Source organism: Sebastes umbrosus, chromosome 9 (assembly GCF_015220745.1).
Source record: "Sebastes umbrosus isolate fSebUmb1 chromosome 9, fSebUmb1.pri, whole genome shotgun sequence".
NCBI classification, from domain to species: domain Eukaryota; kingdom Metazoa; phylum Chordata; class Actinopteri; order Perciformes; family Sebastidae; genus Sebastes; species Sebastes umbrosus.
The window spans coordinates 15,213,763-15,235,922 of NC_051277.1; the positions used below are offsets into that span (position 1 = coordinate 15,213,763).

The 22,160-nt window shown below is 41.6% G+C and overlaps 6 protein-coding genes across 6 annotated transcripts in view; all 6 read left to right on the plus strand.

Moving 5' to 3' along the window:
- The window catches only part of LOC119493899 (protocadherin gamma-A3-like), a 131,788-nt gene that overhangs the window by 16,650 nt on the left and 92,978 nt on the right, over positions 1-22,160 (plus strand). Inside the window, exon 3 of the mRNA XM_037779416.1 lies at positions 4,112-4,114. The gene's annotated coding sequence lies outside the window, so the exon portion shown is untranslated. The remainder of the gene's footprint in view (positions 1-4,111; positions 4,115-22,160) is intronic.
- Positions 597-4,007, plus strand: LOC119493889 (protocadherin beta-16-like). The gene has a single exon (XM_037779407.1). It carries the CDS (start codon positions 668-670, stop codon positions 3,152-3,154), a length of 2,487 nt encoding a protein of 828 aa, XP_037635335.1. The 5' UTR covers positions 597-667; the 3' UTR covers positions 3,155-4,007.
- LOC119493930 (protocadherin beta-16-like) lies at positions 5,339-8,237 on the plus strand. Its single transcript, XM_037779445.1, has one exon. It carries the CDS (start codon positions 5,587-5,589, stop codon positions 8,011-8,013), a length of 2,427 nt encoding a protein of 808 aa, XP_037635373.1. The 5' UTR covers positions 5,339-5,586; the 3' UTR covers positions 8,014-8,237.
- Positions 10,528-13,270, plus strand: LOC119493883 (protocadherin beta-15-like). Its single transcript, XM_037779402.1, has one exon. It carries the CDS (start codon positions 10,727-10,729, stop codon positions 13,253-13,255), a length of 2,529 nt encoding a protein of 842 aa, XP_037635330.1. The 5' UTR covers positions 10,528-10,726; the 3' UTR covers positions 13,256-13,270.
- Positions 14,247-16,850, plus strand: LOC119493892 (protocadherin beta-16-like). The gene has a single exon (XM_037779411.1). It carries the CDS (start codon positions 14,362-14,364, stop codon positions 16,834-16,836), a length of 2,475 nt encoding a protein of 824 aa, XP_037635339.1. The 5' UTR covers positions 14,247-14,361; the 3' UTR covers positions 16,837-16,850.
- On the plus strand, positions 18,453-20,973 carry LOC119493911 (protocadherin gamma-A11-like). The gene has a single exon (XM_037779427.1). The coding sequence runs from the start codon at positions 18,468-18,470 to the stop codon at positions 20,898-20,900; it is 2,433 nt and encodes an 810-aa protein (XP_037635355.1). The 5' UTR covers positions 18,453-18,467; the 3' UTR covers positions 20,901-20,973.

Consider the following 22,160-nt stretch of genomic DNA (forward strand, 5'->3'; position numbering starts at 1 on the left):
CCTCGGGTTGTTGTAATTTACGTGATTGCCTTAGCTCATTGTTTTAATATGGAGCGCCTAACCACAGTTTTATATCACAGTAATATGTTGCAAAGTTATTGAATGTTACAGTGTTGTACTCGAAGTTTAGCTGGCCTTTTCTTTCGCAGGTTCACGCAGTATTTTTTTTTTTATCTACCCTACTTCCAGTATATAGCAACTTTTAGAAATCTAAAGCACAGGCAATGCACTTAAAACCAAATCTCAATAGGCTCAGTTTTACTGGGGGGACAACACCTACATCTCCAAAGCGGAGACAAATACAATGAATAGATGGCATTTGTCTTTTAAGAGAGTTATAGATTTACCGCACATGCGCATTTCATTTGAACGTGAGTGAATGTTATCTTAATGTGGTTTGAAACTTTGTGAGGAATATTTTAGTGTGAAGATACAAATTGACTCATGGTGTCGCTGTTGGCTGACAGATAATAGACTCTCACCACTCCACCCACTACTACATAGATATCAGCTGCAGATTTTCCTGAGGAACGGTTATATTTCTGAACATATTGTAACGTGTGCATCGCTGTGAAGTATAGGAATATTTAGTGTTTTTCGACAGCTTTTATTGTTTCGCACTGGAAAGTATAAATTGAATGAGCTGAGAACGCCTTTTTCTGTCAGGATGGGAGACAAAGGATTTCCAGCGCTTCGTCCGATCCTCTTCTTCGCTTCCTTTATTGTAACGCTGCACCTCGTTAATGGAGACTTGAGTTATTCTATTCCTGAAGAGATGAAACGCGAGTCTGTTATTGGAAATATAGCCAAAGATCTCGGTCTGGATCTGAGGACCTTATCTTCCCGAAAGGCCCGTGTTGATTTTGAGGGGACTCGTAAGAGGTACTGTGATATTAATCTGAGTACCGGAGATTTGATCACGTCGGAGAGAATGGACAGAGAAAGCCTTTGTGGAAAGAAACCCTCGTGTGTTGTGAAAGTAGATCTGGTGTTAGAAAATCCCCTGGAGCTTCATCGACTAAGTCTTCATATTCAAGATGTAAACGACAACTCGCCGCAATTTAATGATGATTTGATTGAAATGGAAATAAGCGAGTCCGCTGAAAAGGGTAACCGCTTCTCTATGGAGGAGGCCCATGACGCAGATATAGGTCAAAATGCTGTTCAAAGGTACAACCTACAAAAGAACGACAACTTTATTCTTGCTGTTGACAGTAACAAAGTTGAACTCGTCCTGGAGAATAAACTTGATCGAGAGAAACAAAAAGAGATTAATTTGCTTCTCACAGCTCTAGATGGAGGCTCTCCTCAGAGATCAGGTACTGTAGTCATACACGTCACTGTACTGGATGCTAATGATAACGCCCCAGTGTTCAGCCAGGCCGTTTATAAAGCCAGTCTGCCTGAAAACTCTTCTCCAGATACCATAGTGATTAATGTTAGTGCTACTGATGCAGATGAAGGAGTGAATGGAGATGTGACTTATCATTTTGGTCACGTTTCTGATGAAGATATAAATGTATTTTCTATTGATCCTAAAACTGGAGAAATTAAAGTAACTGGATTGATTGACTTTGAAGAAAGGAGTTCTTTTGAAATGAGAGTCAAAGCTAAAGATGGTTTAGGACTGACTTCTTATGCAAAAGTTATAATAGATGTTACTGATATGAATGATAATGCTCCAGTGATATATCTGAAATCACTGACTAACCCCATACCTGAGAACGTGTCACCTGGTACAGAGGTGGGCATCATTAACGTGCAGGATAGAGACTCTGAGAATAACAGACAGGTCCGCTGCATCATTCAGCAAAACGTCCCTTTTAAGTTGGTTCCTTCTATTAAAAACTATTATTCTCTGGTGACCACAGGACAACTGGACCGTGAGCTAGTGTCTGATTACAACATTACAATCAGTGCCACTGACGAGGGCTCTCCACCTCTGTCCTCCTCTAAAACTGTTCAGTTATCTGTAGCAGACATCAACGACAACCCACCTGTGTTTGAGGAACAGTCGTACAGCGCATATGTGAGTGAAAATAACAAACCTGGCTCCACTTTATGTTCCGTTACTGCTCGAGACCCCGACTGGAGACAAAACGGTACAGTGATTTATTCTCTGTTAGCTGGTGAGGTGAACGGTGCCCCGGTGTCCTCCTATCTTTCTGTTAACGGAGACACGGGGGTGATACACGCTGTGAGGTCGTTTGATTATGAACAGTTCAGGAGTTTTAAAGTCCACGTGATGGCCAGAGACAACGGTTCTCCTCCGCTCAGCAGCAACGTGACCGTCAGTGTCTTCATATCGGATGTGAATGACAACTCTCCTCAGATACTGTACCCCGCCCTGGAGGGCAACTCCTTCATGACCGAGCTGGTCCCCAAAGCTGCACACGGAGGCTCTCTGGTGTCCAAAGTGATAGCGGTGGACGCGGACTCCGGACAGAACGCCTGGCTGTCCTATCATATAGTCAAATCCACTGATCCGGGACTTTTCACTATTGGTCTCCACAGCGGAGAGATCAGGACACAGCGGGACATTTCTGAGTCGGACAGCATGAAACAGAACCTTATTGTGGCAGTGAAAGATAACGGACAGCCCTCTCTCTCTGCCACCTGTTCCATGTATTTACTGATCTCTGATAACTTGGCTGAGGTGCCAGAACTGAAGGATATTTCTTATGATGAGAAGAACTCCAAGCTGACCTCTTATCTGATCATCGCGCTGGTGTCTGTGTCCACCTTTTTTCTGACCTTCATCATCATCATCCTGGGTGTGAGGTTTTGTCGCAGGAGAAAGCCCAGACTGCTGTTTGATGGAGCAGTTGCCATCCCCAGCGCTTATCTACCTCCTAATTACGCAGATGTTGACGGAACAGGAACTTTACGCAGCGCTTACAATTATGACGCCTACCTGACAACAGGTTCTAGAACCAGTGACTTTAAGTTCGTCAGTTCTTACAATGACAACACACTGCCTGCTGACCAGACTCTGAGGAAAAGCCCATCAGACTTTGCTGATGTTTTTGGAGAGTCAGATGGATCTCCAGAGGTAGGAATATGTTTATTTATTGTTTGTTTTCTTTGCCGAATAATGAAGATTACTTTTAACGATTTTTTTCACGTCTTGTTTGACAGGGTTGTGCATCATTAAAATATGTGTTCACAGGTGTAAGGAATTTCGCTTTAGCATTTTACATTTTAGCTGTTGTATCTGGGGGAAGGATCTTTACAGTCTCAGTCTTGAAGTAACATTAATGTCTTCTATTATTTGATTGTCCTGTCGTTATCAGATGGGCTTGTGTCTGTTCTGAAAAAACCCAAAAACAAATTAATGGTCCAGTAGTGACAGTAGGGAGTATATTGTGTAATCTGAAGATGTACAGTCAGTATGTCAGCCTAGTGGTGTGGTGAAACTAGTATCTTAGACTTATTAGAGTATATAAAGACTATATCATAACATGAGTACTAACATTTATACCGTTATTGTGGTCCAGAAAACATACTATAATAATAATGATAATAATAATGATAGTAATCCATAGAAAATGACTGGTGACAGATAGGATGGTCCTTGTGGTGGTCTTGTAGGGCATTTTCAAAAGTAACAGGCTTCTTTTTTTGCATTTGTTTGCTGGTTGTAAAGATCTACCTCTTGATTTTTCTTGGCAGATAGGGTAATGTTGTCCGTAATTAAAACACTGTTATACTATGTCAGCATTGTTTCAATTTAGAGTGATTAATCATGACTTCGACCCACCACACAGACTTTGTTCAGCTGCTCATCCTTCAGTCATGATGGCACTATGTTGTATCACCTTTGCTATCCATGGGACATTTACAGTATATTATTACGAATGTTGGAGATAGGGTTATACAATACTGTCTGGGAAACTGGGAATATGACGGCATCTTTAAAGGACAGTTCATCTGAAATATTATTCTAATTAAAAAAAAATCCTTCGGTGAAGCCATCTCACCAAGGCTTCTAACTGTTACAATTTATTTTCTTTCTTTTAGCAACATAACATAGCTTTCTAGCATATAAATGTTGCTGTATTGTGTTGTCAGCCATAGTCTCAACTTCAGACTGGAGCAAGGTGGCCCTGAGCAGGTTTTGTGTTTCGTTTTATTACATTGAAATTTTGTTGTGGCTCACAGGTTAATCCTGTTTTCCACAGAGTTATGGTCAACCTTAAGGGAATGATAAATTGGAAAAGACCACTTGACTTCACATACTGATAACTCAAAATATAACTTTCAGATTTAAGTACATAAATCTGTAAATCATGTTCGCAGCAAATTAATGAGAAATGCATGTTTTGCTATGTAGAAAGGAAACTATTATAAAAATAAGATCAACACAGAACAGAGTAGCTGTAGAGCAAGCCAGCCAGCATATACACCAAAAATCCATCTGATCTACACACCAGTCTCCTTACATGTGCTCTCCTCAATGGAGATGATACTGCCCAGTCTCCCACCAGCTAACATCATCACAACGCGCAAATGTTTTAAGATCTGACCCCTGTTTATCCAGTATTCAGCGGTACCCCTTTTGAATTACTTTACAAAGTCGAACCTGAAAGAATCCTCTGGCCATTAAGACCTGCTTCTTCCTTGGTGTAGTGTAAACGTGCCCTATACCTGGATATATACAGATGAGGCACTGCAGTGCAATAGTGTTTTCAAGACTGATTTCATTCGATGTCACATAATGCGCCACTTTCTTATTAAGGAGTGAAAGGCTATTTATTCCCTCCGTTATGTTGCACAGACGTGGAAGTACACTTTTATGAGCATGGTAGCCCCCTAAGATTTATAAACATATTTCATAACTGCACACTTAATAAAGGTTATTTTTCTCCATTTTAGCTCTTTGGTAAATATGTATACTGTCTAAGACCTGTAATGTCTGTCATGTTATACTATTGGCTTGGTATGATTTATTTATTTAAACCCTCTGTGCAACTTTATCTTTTTACTCCTCTTACTCCACTCTAAGATTACTGCTTATGTTCCTCTCCCCAATACTTTTGTGCATTCACTTTCTCAGTGGTACCCTCGCTTATGAAATTCATACTGGATTGTAGTCATATTTTTCCTCTTTAGCGAAGAAGAAATGGTTTGGCTCAGCCAGCAGGACGGTTGATTTGTAATTTGGCCGTCAGTTGTCTGTTTTGTTGTGAAATGGTGTTTATTATATACAGTGAAACTCTCAAACTATTCGTTGATTTAAATATTAATTTGCTTGTTCTTTTTTTGCACGCGGATGTGTGGCAAAGTATAATGAAACGAACACAGTTATAGTGTAATCATTTAGTGTTAATCTTTCACGTGCAGAGATGAAATTGAACTCAGAGTGTCGCTGTTCACCAGCAGAGGAAACACGTTTCCACCCCTTGCTCGTGCTTTGTTACCCCAGGCTTCATCTTCTCCTTGTCAAATTGTACCCTTGGATGTGCTTTGGTCAGCCGTTCGTTTCAGATGCACAGTTTACTACTGTTTTTTGATATGTTATATCGGACCGCACAGATAGTTGGATAAGCAACGCCGTTTTTGAGTTGTTTTCATTCTTGTCTCAGGATGGCACACAATGGATACCCAGCGGCTGCCTTGCTTTACAGCTTTGCTTTCTTTCTTCTGCTGCTTCACATCGGTAACGGAGACATAAGCTTTTCCATTCCCGAAGAAATGAAACCCGGATCTGTCATAGGAAATATAGCAAAGGACCTCGGCTTGAACGTGGGGAAATTATCTGCTCGAAAGGCCCGCATTGACAGCGAGCTGAACCGGGAACGGTACTGTGACATAAATCTTAACACTGGAGATTTGATTGTAGCTGAACGAATTGACAGAGAGGCGCTTTGCGGGGAAAAGGCATCTTGTATCCTTCAATTTGAGTTAATCTTAGAGGCACCTCTGGAGTTGCACCGCATTTCACTACAAATACAGGATATCAACGATAATCCGCCTGTTTTTACTAAAGATGAAATCAAGATAGAAATCAATGAACTGGCTGTTAAAGGATCTCGCTTCCGTGTTTTGGAGGCACACGATATAGATATCGGGCAAAACGCTGTTCAAAGCTATGCGTTACAGACCAACAATCATTTAATGCTGAAAACTCAGTCAAAATCAGATGGGGGTAAATTTGCAGAGCTGGTGTTGAATAAGGAATTAGACCGCGAGGAGCAGCAGGAATTGCGATTATTGCTCACTGCATTAGATGGAGGCAGTCCTCAAAGAACTGGCACTGCAACTGTGCATGTGACTGTACTAGATGCTAATGATAACGCCCCAGTGTTTAGCCAGACAGTGTATAAGGCCAGTCTGCCTGAAAACGCACCTCTAGATACTGTAGTGGTTACGGTGGCTGCAACTGATGCAGATGAAGGTCTAAATGGGGAGGTGACTTATGAATTAAGTCGTATTTCAGAAACAGGTAGAAAGGCATTTGCTTTAAATCACAACACAGGAGAAATTAAAGTGATAGGGCCTTTGGATTTCGAGAAAGAGTCAATATATGAAATGCGCGTAGACGCCAAAGATGGATATGGCCTTACTTCAGATTCTAAAGTAATAATTGATATCTCCGATGTGAATGACAACCCACCTGAAATCAATATGAAATCACTGACTACTCCCATACCTGAGAACGTGTCACCTGGTACAGAGGTGGGCATCATTAACGTGCAGGATAGAGACTCTGAGAATAACAGACAGGTCCGCTGCTCCATTCAGCAAAACGTCCCTTTTAAGTTGGTTCCTTCTATTAAAAACTATTATTCTCTGGTGACCACAGGACAACTGGACCGTGAACTGGTGTCTAATTACAACATTACAATCAGTGCCACTGACGAGGGCTCTCCACCTCTGTCCTCCTCTAAAACTGTTCAGTTATCTGTAGCAGACATCAACGACAACCCACCTGTGTTTGAGGAACAGTCCTACAGCGCATATGTGAGTGAAAATAACAAACCTGGCTCCACTTTATGTTCCGTTACTGCTCGAGACCCCGACTGGAGACAAAACGGTACAGTGATTTATTCTCTGTTAGCTGGTGAGGTGAACGGTGCCCCGGTGTCCTCCTATGTATCTGTTAACGGAGACACGGGGGTGATCCACGCTGTGAGGTCGTTTGATTATGAACAGTTCAGGAGTTTTAAAGTCCACGTGATGGCCAGAGACAACGGTTCTCCTCCGCTCAGCAGCAACGTGACCGTCAGTGTCTTCATATCGGATGTGAATGATAACTCTCCTCAGATACTGTACCCCGCCCCGGAGGGCAACTCCTTCATGACCGAACTGGTCCCCAAAGCTGCACACGGAGGCTCTCTGGTGTCCAAAGTGATAGCGGTGGACGCGGACTCCGGACAGAACGCCTGGCTGTCCTATCATATAGTCAAATCCACTGATCCGGGACTTTTCACTATTGGTCTCCACAGCGGAGAGATCAGGACACAGCGGGACATTTCTGAGTCTGACAGCATGAAACAGAACCTTATTGTGGCAGTGAAAGATAACGGACAGCCCTCTCTCTCTGCCACCTGTTCCATGTATTTACTGATTTCTGATAACTTGGCAGAGGTGCCAGAACTGAAGGATATTTCTTATTATGAGAAGAACTCCAAGCTGACCTCTTATCTGATCATCGCTCTGGTGTCTGTGTCCACCTTTTTCCTGACCTTCATCATCATCATCCTGGGTGTGAGGTTTTGTCGCAGGAGAAAGCCCAGACTGTTGTTTGACGGAGCAGTTGCCATCCCCAGCGCTTATCTCCCTCCTAATTACGCAGATGTTGACGGAACAGGAACTTTACGCAGCGCTTACAATTATGACGCCTACCTGACAACAGGTTCTAGAACCAGTGACTTTAAGTTCGTCAGTTCTTACAATGACAACACACTGCCTGCTGACCAGACTCTGAGGAAAAGCCCATCAGACTTTGCTGATGCATTTGGTTCCCCAGATGAGTCTCCAGAGGTAGGCCTTATACAATTCTGTATCTAACATTTAACCTTGATTGTGATCTTCCAATAGTGTGGCCATACATTTCAAATAGCCTTTTATTTAAATATTTCAGTATGCATTGGATCATTTAAGCCATGAACAACCGTGTGCCTTTTGTATGCAATTTGTTTTTTGGCATGAGCATTTTTGTGATGTGAAATAACATAGTGGGTCTGATTTGAAATTTACTTGGCCGCAACACTTTCCTGCAGTGTTTGATTATGATTTCATGCTTCTGAAATGAAGGTTACCTTCCAGTACGCATTAATGTGATAATTTGCAGGTGAAAAGAGGTCTGTGCATCTTTACGTTTTTCATTACAGCCTATATCAATGACTATATTTCAGTGTGTTATTAAGACCTTCTACACACAAATATATAGCTGTAAATGCTGTTGACATAACAGTCACCTGGGTAACACTTTATGCCATAAAGTGTTACCCAGTCATACCTGATTCAAGCACCCATACCATAAAGATTATGGTATGGGTGCTTGAATCAGGTATGATTTAATGCATGAAAAAGCATTAATAAATCCATGTAGTACTTCATGAACTATCAGGAATGTCCAAGAATCAATAGTATGTCATGCATGAGTTAATGTAAGAAAAATACATTAATTCTTGCAACAACTAAGTTATGTCCATCATCATGATCTCGGAGTTATTACCGATGTCCATGTCTTTGGGAAGTGTGCAGTTAAAGTGAACGGCCAGAAAACTGACCAGTCACAACAGTGCACATGTTGAATTCCATGATTAACTAAGCATTACTTCATTACTTTGTCATTACTTCATCATAGTTGTGACCCTTCACATAAAGTGGTGACCTGGTCCCTCTTTAATACTGATAAATAGCATGTCATATAGCACAACTCAAATAAAATTATTATCTCTAAAAATTTTTTAGGTCGACATTTGTTTCTTTTGCATTTTTGTTGCGGTTGCTCGACAGCGTCATCCAACTATTGCCTGCACCTGATTCCATTAATGTGGCAGAGCGGAGCAAGCTATTTGCTCCTTTATTACTTTTCCCAACCTTTCACCTATAGGTCGCATTACTTTCTTAAAACAAAACTGCTTCTATACATACCGTGTTGAAATTGTTAAATAATTTGTTAGAGGGGTCACAAAGATGATTGATAAGCAACAAATGGTTAATACACCACCATTGATCACGAGTTAGTTATCAGTATTAAAGAGGGACCAGGTCACTACTTTGTATGAAGGGCCACAAACATGATGAAGTAATGACAAAGTAATGCTTAGTTTATCATGATCACAACACCTGGAATTCAACATGTGCACTGCTCTGACTGGACAGTTTTTTGGCCTGTCACTTTAACTGCAGACTTAATTATGAAAAAGACATGGACATCATTAATAACTCAGAAATCATGATGGTGATACCTTAGTTATTGCGTTAATTTAGGTACTGTTCTTGCATTAAGTCATGCATAATATAATATTAATTCTTGGACTTTCCTGATAGTTCATGAAGTACTCATGGATCTATTACTGTTTTTTTTTTCATGTATTAAATCACGCATGAATTCATGATTATTCATATACCCTTACAATAAAGTGTTACCGGTTACATGTAACCCAAACATGGTTGTTTTTTTTCTCAACTAAATTTAGGCCGTTTTTTACCATGATGCCAGACGTTCTTTTCACCTGCATATAAACAAATCCATTTTTACTGCATATCTGTGACCGCAATCTGTACATTGGGTTCATCACTTGCTTTTGGACATGCTGTTATTTGTTCCTGTCATCCCAGCAAACCTTAAAGTAGCAGTAATCAAAGTTTGAATTTTTATATGTGGTACTTTTTAGAAACGCAAGCTGACCAGACATGCCTAGTTCCGCGCCATGTTTGATTACATTTCAAGCGACTGTTGTAAATGTGATATTGGCTGTCAGCTTTTATCACATTTGGATGTTCTTAATTGGTGAAAAAACAGAAAGCTTGTTCAATGAAGCTTACTGAGCGTATTAAGTTGCCCTCAGACATTGCCTAACCCACATATGCCTATTGAACTTCATAGTAACATGTATTTGTTGTTAACCACCGAATGATGCACAGAGAAAATAAAATAGCCTCCCATTTTATATTGACATCATGTTTAAATAAGGTATGATTCTTTTGTAGGCTTTGTGATGTTTTAAATTTGAACACGTTTAAGCCATTGCCAGTTTGTAAATGTTGTAATACATCCCAAAACCAGAATTATATTTTATCCTTAGTGGTCAGTCTGTATTATTTATAATTTAAGAACAGACATGTTAAATGAGGGAAAGCTTTGGGTCTACTCTTTGCCGTTCAAACGCTGTCCATGGTGCTGAATAGTGTTTTCTCTAAATGCGCCTATCATACCAAACCCAAAACATCCCATTAAAATAGCTCACTTTCACTACGCGTCTTAACATTGAATTAGGGCATTACACTGTTGATCATGGCAGCAACTGTGGTATTTTATGCTGGGCTTATAGTTGTTTATTTGTAATATTCCAAGTAAACTCACGGCGTCGCTGTTCACTCGCAGATATGAGGAGGTTCATATCTCCACCCACTGCAAAAGGAGTAATTCAAGCATTAAAACCAGAGCTGCCATTGTTGCAGGAGCGGCGTACCTTCATTTACCATTACGTTTGAATTTTATCAGCACCAAGGGAACTTTGCGTGTCCGTATCATCTTTCGGGAGAAGCAATGTACCTCAAAGGACAATCGTTGTTGAGCTTTGTCTGCGGCTTTGCTGTCTTCGTCCACATCATCGCTGCAGACCTCAGCTATTCTGCTCCGGAGGAGATGAGACCCGGATCCATTGTTGGAAATATCGCCAAGGACCTCGGGCTGGAAGCTGGGAAATTGTCCACGCGTAAAGCCCGTATTGATACCGAGGAAAGCTATCAGCATTATTGCGATATTGATCTGAAAACAGGAAATTTTGTCATCAGGGAAAAGATTGACAGAGAGGAGCTGTGTGGGGAGAAGGTTTCATGTATGCTTAAATTTGAATTAGTCGTAGAGAGCCCTTTGGAGCTGCACCGCATTTCACTGCTGATTCAGGATGTAAACGACAATTCACCCGTTTTTCCAAAGGATACAATTAAACTGGAAATAAGCGAATCGGCCATCAAAGGAGCTCGATATCGCCTTAACGAGGCACATGACGCTGACATCGGACAGAATACGGTTAAACAATACAGTTTACAAAATAATGAACACTTTGTTTTATCTGTTCGAGAAGATACTGATGGATCTAAAAACGTCGAGCTGGTGTTGGACAAAGAGCTGGACCGTGAAAAGGAACACGATTTAAATTTCGTGATGATTGCCGTTGATGGTGGCAATCCACAAAGATCAGGGACTGCCAATATACACGTCACTGTGCTGGATGCTAATGATAACGCCCCAGTGTTTGACCAAGCCTTTTACAAAGCCAGTCTACCTGAAAACTCTGCCCTTGATACTGTAGTCGTCACTGTAAGTGCAAGTGATGCAGACGAGGGAGTCAATGGGGAGGTGACATATGAGTTTAGTCGCATCTCAGAAAGGGCTAAAAAGATTTTCTCATTAGACAGTAAAACTGGAGAGATAAAAGTGATAGGGCCACTTGATTTCGAGAGTAATTCTAAATATGAAATGCGCATCGATGCCAAAGATGGTTATGGACTTTCTTCTGATTCCAAAGTAATGATTGAAATCACTGATGTGAATGATAATGCTCCAGTGATATATATGAAATCCCTAACTAACCCCATACCTGAGAGCATGTCACCTGGTACAGAGGTGGGCATCGTTAACGTGCAGGATAGAGACTCTGAGACTAACGGACAGGTCCGCTGCTTCATTCAGCAAAACGTCCCTTTTAAGTTGGTTCCTTCTATTAAAAACTATTATTCTCTGGTGACCACAGGACAACTGGACCGTGAACTAGTGTCTGATTACAACATTACAATCAGTGCCATTGACGAGGGCTCTCCACCTCTGTCCTCCTCTAAAACTGTTCAGTTATCTGTAGCAGACATCAACGACAACCCACCTGTGTTTGAGGAACAGTCCTACAGCGCATATGTGAGTGAAAATAACAAACCTGGCTCCACTTTATGTTCCGTTACTGCTCGAGACCCCGACTGGAGACAAAACGGTACAGTGATTTATTCTCTGTTAGCTGGTGAGGTGAACGGTGCCCCGGTGTCCTCCTATCTATCTGTTAACGGAGACACGGGGGTGATCCACGCTGTGAGGTCGTTTGATTATGAACAGTTCAGGAGTTTTAAAGTCCACGTGATGGCCAGAGACAACGGTTCTCCTCCGCTCAGCAGCAACGTGACCGTCAGTGTCTTCATATCGGATGTGAATGACAACTCTCCTCAGATACTGTACCCCGCCCCGGAGGGCAACTCCTTCATGACCGAGCTGGTCCCCAAATCTGCACACGGAGGCTCTCTGGTGTCCAAAGTGATAGCGGTGGACGCGGACTCCGGACAGAACGCCTGGCTGTCCTATCATATAGTGAAATCCACTGATCCGGGACTTTTCACTATTGGTCTCCACAGCGGAGAGATCAGGACACAGCGGGACATTTCTGAGTCTGACAGCATGAAACAGAACCTTATTGTGGCAGTGAAAGATAACGGACAGCCCTCTCTCTCTGCCACCTGCTCCATGTATTTACTGATTTCTGATAACTTGGCTGAGGTGCCAGAACTGAAGGATATTTCTTATGATGAGAAGAACTCCAAACTGACCTCTTATCTGATCATCGCTCTGGTGTCTGTGTCCACCTTTTTCCTGACCTTCATCATCATCATCCTGGGTGTGAGGTTTTGTCGCAGGAGAAAGCCCAGGCTGTTGTTTGATGGAGCAGTTGCCATCCCCAGCGCTTATCTCCCTCCTAATTACGCAGATGTTGACGGAACAGGAACTTTACGCAGCGCTTACAACTATGACGCCTACCTGACAACAGGTTCTAGAACCAGTGACTTTAAGTTCGTCAGTTCTTACAATGACAACACACTGCCTGCTGACCAGACTCTGAGGAAGAGTCCATCAGACTTTGCTGAGGCGTTTGGGGATTGTGATGATTCTCCTGAGGTAAGAGCATCAAACATTTGCTCTATTATTTTATCAATTAAAATAAGGCTACTCACAAAGTCAAACAGAAGCATTCGGTGCATCACTGGATTCAATGGAGGTAGGCTTCACTTGAAAATTGTTTTAATATATGGATAAGCAAAGAATAATTTTCGTTGTGCTGAACCACTGAGAAATATTATTTATCTATGGCATGTTGTCTCATTAGTTAATCACGTTTAAATTGTCAGAGTCAATAATCTTAAATATATAATAAGTTTGTCTGAACCACTATTATTCCATAAATTACAATCTTTTTGAAGAAAATGTAGGGTTCTGCTCAAATAAGTCCTCATTTTCGTTTCATGATCCTACGCTGTCCATGGTCCTTAACACAACTAACCTCGACATTTAGCCCCTTTGAAACCACACAATTTGAAACAGACCTTGGCTGTATAAAATAGTTGTAAAGCTTTGCCTTTTTAAATTTGTTTTATGTTGCTCAGTTATTACTTGTATACAGTCATCCACAGTACACTATTGTGTTTGATTTAGGACACAATTCTACATGTGTGACTAGAAAAATCAACATACGTGCAATGCAATCGAATGCAACAATCATCAATTCTACTTCTGTTACAATCATTTTTACTTGTTCAAAAGTGTTGATTCAACTTTTCGAGGCAGTTGATTGTGGCGATGTTGTATTTAATTTATTATAATTTCAGGTATTTCTAATAGTGTTTGCTAATTTACATATTTAAACGACATACATTGAATCGTAGAAACATTTACTAATATCATACAGTCCAAACCAGGCCCGTCTTATTGCATTGCAAAACATCATAATGGGTGTTTCTAATTTTTGTTGTCCTTCAGTGTTTATTACCTCGTGGTAAATGTGAATTCACATGACAAACTCCTAATCTGCCAGTGTCACGTAATGTTATCTATCGGTCTATCTTTCAATCTATCAGAGGTGAAGTTTCTTCAGATTAATTGAGTTGCATCTGCTGTGTCAGCAACATTCAGGTGACTATATTTTGTAATATTTCGGACATGCTCTGAGTGTCGCTGTCTACCAATAGAAAAGTGAAATAGGCTACATATGAAGTCGTCAAGCGTCTCCACCCACAGTCTTCCTCCTCTTTGTTGGCCATTCCGCTATTTGTCTCGGATCATTCACATATGTGTATTTTCCTGTGTGTTTGTGAGGAATACTGATCTCGTCTTCATTCTTGTTTATTCGTTTTGACTGCTGAAGGATGGCATATAACGGATTGCAAGTGAACCTTTTCTGCGGCTCACTTCTTTTGCTTGTGGGATTACAGCTGTGTTATGGCGATGTGAGCTATTCTTTTCCGGAGGAAATGAAACGCGGATCAGTGATTGGAAACATAGCCAAGGATCTTGGGCTTCAAGTAAGCAGACTTCCACCTCGGAAGGCTCGAATTGTCCTCGAAGGAAACCGTAAACGTTACTGTGAGATAAACGTTGATACCGGGGAACTGGTCGTCGCTGATCGAATTGACCGAGAGGAGCTTTGTGGAGCGAAGATTTCATGTATTTTGAAATGTGAATTGGTACTCGAGGATCCGCTCGAATCGCACCGGATATCTTTGCAAATTCAGGATGTAAATGACAACCCACCAGTCTTCGTTAAGGATGCCGTTAAACTGGAAATAAGGGAATCCGCTCCCAAAGGCTCTCGCTATAGAATAAATGCGGCACGTGATGCAGACATAGGACAAAACGCCGTGCAAAACTATATTTTACAAAAAAATAATTATTTTGCTCTCAATGTATTAACCAATTCTGTTGGTACAAAATACAGTGAGATAATTTTAGACAGAGAATTAGATCGTGAAGAAGAGCAAGAGGTGAGCTTATTGCTGACAGCCGTCGATGGTGGCAACCCACAGAGATCAGGTACCGCAGTCATACAAATCACTGTACTGGATGCTAATGATAACGCCCCAGTTTTCAGCCAGGTCGTCTATGAGGCTACTCTACCTGAAAACTCTCCTGTAGACACTGTAGTAATGACAGTGAGTGCTACTGATGCAGATGAGGGCGTGAATGGTAAAGTAACATATGAATTCAGTGGAATAAGTGACATTGCAAAACAAATATTTGCTTTAAATGAATATACTGGAGAAATTACAGTAGCAAAAAATGTTGACTACGAAGAAGAAACAAAATTTGAAATGCTAATTGAGGGAAAAGATGGCTATGGCCTTTCTTCAGAAACAAAGGTAGTAATAGATATAACTGACGTGAATGACAATGCCCCCGTGATACATATTAATTCATTATCAAACCCCATACCTGAGAACGTGTCACCTAGTACAGAGGTGGGCATCATTAACGTGCAGGATAGAGACTCTGAGAATAACAGACAGGTCCGCTGCTCCATTCAGCAAAACGTCCCTTTTAAGTTGGTTCCTTCTATTAAAAACTATTATTCTCTGGTGACCACAGGACAACTGGACCGTGAACTAGTGTCTGATTACAACATTACAATCAGTGCCACTGACGAGGGCTCTCCACCTCTGTCCTCCTCTAAAACTGTTCAGTTATCTGTAGCAGACATCAACGACAACCCACCTGTGTTTGAGGAACAGTCCTACAGCGCATATGTGAGTGAAAATAACAAACCTGGCTCCACTTTATGTTCCGTTACTGCTCGAGACCCCGACTGGAGACAAAATGGTACAGTGATTTATTCTCTGTTAGCTGGTGAGGTGAACGGTGCCCCGGTGTCCTCCTATCTATCTGTTAACGGAGACACGGGGGTGATCCACGCTGTGAGGTCGTTTGATTATGAACAGTTCAGGAGTTTTAAAGTCCACGTGATGGCCAGAGACAACGGTTCTCCTCCGCTCAGCAGCAACGTGACCGTCAGTGTCTTCATATCGGATGTGAATGACAACTCTCCTCAGATACTGTACCCCGCCCCGGAGGGCAACTCCTTCATGACCGAGCTGGTCCCCAAAGCTGCACACGGAGGCTCTCTGGTGTCCAAAGTGATAGCGGTGGACGCGGACTCCGGACAGAACGCCTGGCTGTCCTATCATATAGTGAAATCCACTGATCCGGGACTTTTCACTATCGGTCTCCACAGCGGAGAGATCAGGACACAGCGGGACATTTCTGAGTCTGACAGCATGAAACAGAACCTTATTGTGTCAGTGAAAGATAACGGACAGCCCTCTCTCTCTGCCACCTGTTCCATGTATTTACTGATTTCTGATAACTTGGCTGAGGTGCCAGAACTGAAGGATATTTCTTATGATGAGAAGAACTCCAAACTGACCTCTTATCTGATCATCGCGCTGGTGTCTGTGTCCACCTTTTTCCTGACCTTCATCATCATCATCCTGGGTGTGAGGTTTTGTCGCAGGAGAAAGCCCAGACTGTTGTTTGATGGAGCAGTTGCCATCCCCAGCGCTTATCTGCCTCCTAATTACGCAGATGTTGACGGAACAGGAACTTTACGCAGCGCTTACAACTATGACGCCTACCTGACAACAGGTTCTAGGACCAGTGACTTTAAGTTCGTCAGTTCTTACAATGACAACACACTGCCTGCTGACCAGACTCTGAGGAAGAGTCCATCAGACTTTGCTGAGGCATTTGGAGGTTGTGATAGTTCTCCTGAGGTAGGCAAACCCTCCAATATAATCTCTCCACAACGTTTAAAACGTTACTTTATAAGGTATTCTTCAGTTTTGTTTTGATTGTTTACATTTTTCTTGGCTTTTTCAGTTTTTGTGATTGGAAACCGACATTTTTAGGGGCACAATGGGTGTAACAATTAATGTTGCTGTCCAAAGGCTGTTGAATTGTGATGATGGATGTTATCTAATGCTATTAGGAGGGTTATTTTCCCAGGGCTCTGCTCTTCCCACCTTGCACACCCTCACACACTATACTGTGCCATGTGTCCATACTCATTGTGTCTCTGTCCCTGGTGCTGAAAAGAGTTTTATCCTGAGCTTCTTTGTTTGAGTCAATTTGCCATACTTATTTTGTCTTTGTTGCCATTTGGAAAATATATTGTTGTAAGATCAGATAAGTCAAGATATACTTTTAATGTCCCCGTAGGGACATTTGTTCTTGACTAAATCTACTTTTTTCACATTACTTTTTTCAGTTAGTTACTTAATGGGGATGGGCTGATACAGAAAACATATCAATGATATCCCATCAGTATACTTGGTCTTTTAGCCTAAATTGTCTCTGTAAAACAACTTAATTGTTAAAAAAAATAAATCCAAACACTCGTTCATAAAACATTTGGTTTTATGTTAAAGTGCTTGCTAACCCCTTTCCATTGATATAGAAATATCACAACATAGCACTCTGTTTAGTTGAAGTTTCATTTTTTTTGCTTCCAAGCCTCATTATCCCAAAAATTGATCCAAAGACTATATATATGTTTTTAATCCAAATACTTGCAGTCACACATTTTTCACATTACCCGTGTGTAATCATCGAAAAGCTGAACCGACTTTTCAATAGATTGTTATTTATGAATATTACAGAGCTGCCTATGTTTTCACCTAACATTACTCTTTAATGTAAATGGTCTATCAGAGTTGTTTCATATGCACGTAACAATTACGAGATTGAGCTGACATTAAAGCCTGCCGTTGTGGTATTGGCACTATGCAGCATTTATCAAAACGATATGCAATCTGCGCCGATCTGAACTTTTCCTGTAGACCAGTGATGGTCGTGAAGGCTGCATTTTCCACTACCCCTGGCCTACAGTAGTGATGAAATGGATAAATAATGGCCACAGTTTCGTTATTATTAATTTGATTTTGCAGTTTGTCTTCTGACGCTCCTGATAAATATGGGCCCTGGTTCGTGGTGCCTTGTTACATTATAGTTTTGTATCTGTCCATGGTGCTGAAACCAACTCAACCCTTACAGATTTCCACTCCTGCCACTGCAGTGAAATAAAAGCAGTTTTATTGAGGTAAAACACTGGCATTTACAACAGAAAACTGACTTTGTTTTTGTAATGTTCATTGATATATGTTTGGATCTGACTGCATCCTGGACTTTGTAGTTTTTTTTAATCTTTCTCATCAGAGTACTGAATTATTTGAATAGTTTGTAATACTTACAAGTTGCTCACAGTGTCGCTGTCCACCAGCTTTACTTAATGGTGCTACATTATGTTACCCTACACGCCTGCACATTTCTAAATCACGATAGATTGTCTGTTAGTGAAAGCAGCGAAGTCGCACCATCTATAATCAGACTGCGCTTTTAGTCCGAGGAGGATTCCGGTTGGCTGGTTATTTTTTTATTCTATAAGTCTTCGTTGTGGTGGATTTAACACTGATCTTGCAGGAAAATGGGACACAAAGCATTTTCCGTGCTCGGCCTGCTTCCCTCTTTGGGAGTATTTCTTCTGGCGCTGCAAACCGTCCGTGGAGATGTGTCTTATTCTTTTCCAGAGGAGATGAAACGCGGCTCAGTTGTTGGAAATATAGCGACAGATATTGGACTTGAGGTGGGCAAACTGACTGCCCGAAAGGCTCGTATTGATGCAGACGGAAACAACAAACGGTATTGTGACGTTAATCTCAGTACTGGAGATGTCATTGTTGCCGACAGGATGGACAGAGAGGGGCTTTGTGGCAAAAAGGCATCGTGCGTTTTAAAACAGGAACTTGTGTTAGAGAACCCTTTAGAGCTGCATCGCATTAGTGTTCACGTTCAAGATATTAACGATAATTCACCGCAGTTTAAAAAGAATACAATCAAATTTGAAATTGGTGAATCGGCTCCTAAAGGAAGTCGCTACCGTCTAGATGAGGCCCACGATGCAGATATCGGACAAAACGCCATCCAGGGCTATAGCATCGAGGCAAACGAAAACTTCAGACTGAATGTTATTGCAAAAAGCGGAGGGGGGAAATACAGCGAGTTAGTTTTAGAGAAGGAGCTGGATAGAGAACAACAGCAGGAGCTAACGATTGTGCTTGTGGCAACAGACGGAGGCTCTCCTCAGAGATCAGGTACTGCAGTCATTCACGTCACTGTACTGGATGCTAATGATAACGCCCCAGTGTTCAGCCAGGCCGTTTATAAAGCCAGTCTGCCTGAAAACTCTCCTTTAGACACTGTAGTTGTCACAGTGAGTGCTACTGATGCAGATGAGGGAGTCAATGGAGAGGTGATTTATGAATTTGATCATATCTCTGATGAAAGTAACAACGTGTTTTCTCTTGATCAGACAACTGGTGAAGTGAAAGTAAGTGGATCAATAGATTATGAGGAGTTGTCAGCCTATGAACTGCAAATTACAGCCAAGGATGGTCTTGGATTAGTGTCATCCTCTACATTAATGATTGATATCACAGATGTCAATGACAATGCCCCTCTTACTTTCATTAAGTCACTGACAAATCCCATAGCAGAAAATACCCTACCTGGTACAGAGGTGGGCATCATTAACGTGCAGGATAGAGACTCTGAAAGTAACAGACAAGTCCGCTGCTCCATTCAGCAAAACGTCCCCTTTAAGTTGGTTCCTTCTATTAAAAACTATTATTCTCTGGTGACCACAGGACAACTGGACCGTGAACTAGTGTCTGATTACAACATTACAATCAGTGCCACTGACGAGGGCTCTCCACCTCTGTCCTCCTCTAAAAGTGTTCAGTTATCTGTAGCAGACATCAACGACAACCCACCTGTGTTTGAGGAACAGTCCTACAGCGCATATGTGAGTGAAAATAACAAACCTGGCTCCACTTTATGTTCCGTTACTGCTCGAGACCCCGACTGGAGACAAAACGGTACAGTGATTTATTCTCTGTTAGCTGGTGAGGTGAACGGTGCCCCGGTGTCCTCCTATCTATCTGTTAACGGAGACACGGGGGTGATCCACGCTGTGCGGTCGTTTGATTATGAACAGTTTAGGAGTTTTAAAGTCCACGTGATGGCCAGAGACAACGGTTCTCCTCCGCTCAGCAGCAACGTGACCGTCAGTGTCTTCATATCGGATGTGAATGACAACTCTCCTCAGATACTGTACCCCGCCCCGGAGGGCAACTCCTTCATGACCGAGCTGGTCCCCAAAGCTGCACACGGAGGCTCTCTAGTGTCCAAAGTGATAGCGGTGGACGCGGACTCCGGACAGAACGCCTGGCTGTCCTATCATATAGTGAAATCCACTGATCCGGGACTTTTCACTATCGGTCTCCACAGCGGAGAGATCAGGACACAGCGGGACATTTCTGAGTCTGACAGCATGAAACAGAACCTTATTGTGGCAGTGAAAGATAACGGACAGCCCTCTCTCTCTGCCACCTGTTCCATGTATTTACTGATTTCTGATAACTTGGCTGAGGTGCCAGAACTGAAGGATATTTCTTATGACGAGAAGAACTCCAAACTGACCTCTTATCTGATCATCGCGCTGGTGTCTGTGTCCACCTTTTTTCTGACCTTCATCATCATCATCCTGGGTGTGAGGTTTTGTCGCAGGAGAAAGCCCAGACTGTTGTTTGATGGAGCAGTTGCCATCCCCAGCGCTTATCTCCCTCCTAATTACGCAGATGTTGACGGAACAGGAACTTTACGCAGCGCTTACAACTATGACGCCTACCTGACAACAGGTTCTAGAACCAGTGACTTTAAGTTCGTCAGTTCTTACAATGACAACACACTGCCTGCTGACCAGACTCTGAGGAAAAGTCCATCAGACTTTGCTGAGGCATTTGGAGGTTGTGATAGTTCTCCTGAGGTAGGCAAACCCTCTAATATAATTTCTCCATAGCGTTTAAAACCTTTTTTATATGGTATTCTTCAGTTTTGTTTTGAGTGTTTACATTTTGCTTGGCCTCTTCAGTTTTTGTGATTGGAAACAGACATATGCATTGTGCAATGGGTGTAACAATTAATGATGGTGTCCAAAGGCTGTTGAGTTGTTATGCTGGATGTTATTTAATGCTATTTGAAGGGTTGTTTTCCAAGGGTCCTGCTCCTCCCACCTTGCACACACTAGCACACTACTCTGCCATGTGACCGTACTCGTCATATCTCTGTCCCTGGTGCTGAAAACAGTTTTATCTTGAGCTTCTTTGTTCAATGCAATTTGCCATACTTCTTTTGTCTTTGTTGCCATTTGGAAAATATACAAACATATAGCCCCATTGTAGTATGATTAGATCAGACACTATATACTTTTAATGTCCCCGTAGGGACATTTGTTCTTGTCTTTCCTGTAGTCCCACAAGAGGTAAAATCATACATGCTACACAGTAAAACATCCCAACAACGCATAGCTTCATAATAACACATAACAACACATAGCTTCATAACAACCTTAAAAAGGGTGCTTTTCAAGGCATTCCAGATGTCATGGTACATCACAACAATTGTTATAGTGCAGCAATTGAATAGTTTAATTTTAGTAATTAAAAAAATGTATTCATTTTTTGCTCCAGTTAAATTGTATTTGTTTACGATTTATGTAGTATAGAGTTCTGAAGAATCCTGAAGAATATTCTGATATGACTGCATTGGAAGAACAAAGTATGGCATGTATATAAAGAGTGTAAAAGCTGTATTTTTCTCTCATTGCTTGACATTCCCATGGATGCCCATGGTGAAATGCCCCATATTCAGCAAAGTTAGTGCCTTGTAAACATGCAGTTTCACCTGTAAGCAGTCATTACAGCTTATGTACATGATTGAAACTGGGGGGCTTCATGTGTCAAAGTATGGAATATTGACAATTTCTTTAGAAACTGTGTCTTACAGATTGGGCTTCATACTGTTGCAGTATGACTGTATTTGGCAACAAAATGCATTTAGGACAGTATTACACTAATGGCGAGTTTGATTACTCCTTTCCAACTAAAAGCCCTTACATATAGAATTTGACGACTACCCAATCCTTGAATAGGAGGATTTTTACATAAAAGGTCAGACCTCAGTGTTACTTCAGCTACCTCAATCCATAGTCAGTTGTTTGCTGACCTCTTCTTAATGTCTCCTTTACTTAATATGTTAATTTAAGATTTACAAAAGCCTT

Excerpts from the sequence above, each read along its gene's own strand:
- LOC119493889 (XM_037779407.1), top strand. The coding sequence starts at position 668 with ATGGGAGACAAAGGATTTCCAGCGCTTCGTCCGATCCTCTTCTTCGCT.
- LOC119493930 (XM_037779445.1), top strand. The coding sequence starts at position 5,587 with ATGGCACACAATGGATACCCAGCGGCTGCCTTGCTTTACAGCTTTGCT.
- LOC119493883 (XM_037779402.1), top strand. The coding sequence starts at position 10,727 with ATGTACCTCAAAGGACAATCGTTGTTGAGCTTTGTCTGCGGCTTTGCT.
- LOC119493892 (XM_037779411.1), top strand. The coding sequence starts at position 14,362 with ATGGCATATAACGGATTGCAAGTGAACCTTTTCTGCGGCTCACTTCTT.
- LOC119493911 (XM_037779427.1), top strand. The coding sequence starts at position 18,468 with ATGGGACACAAAGCATTTTCCGTGCTCGGCCTGCTTCCCTCTTTGGGA.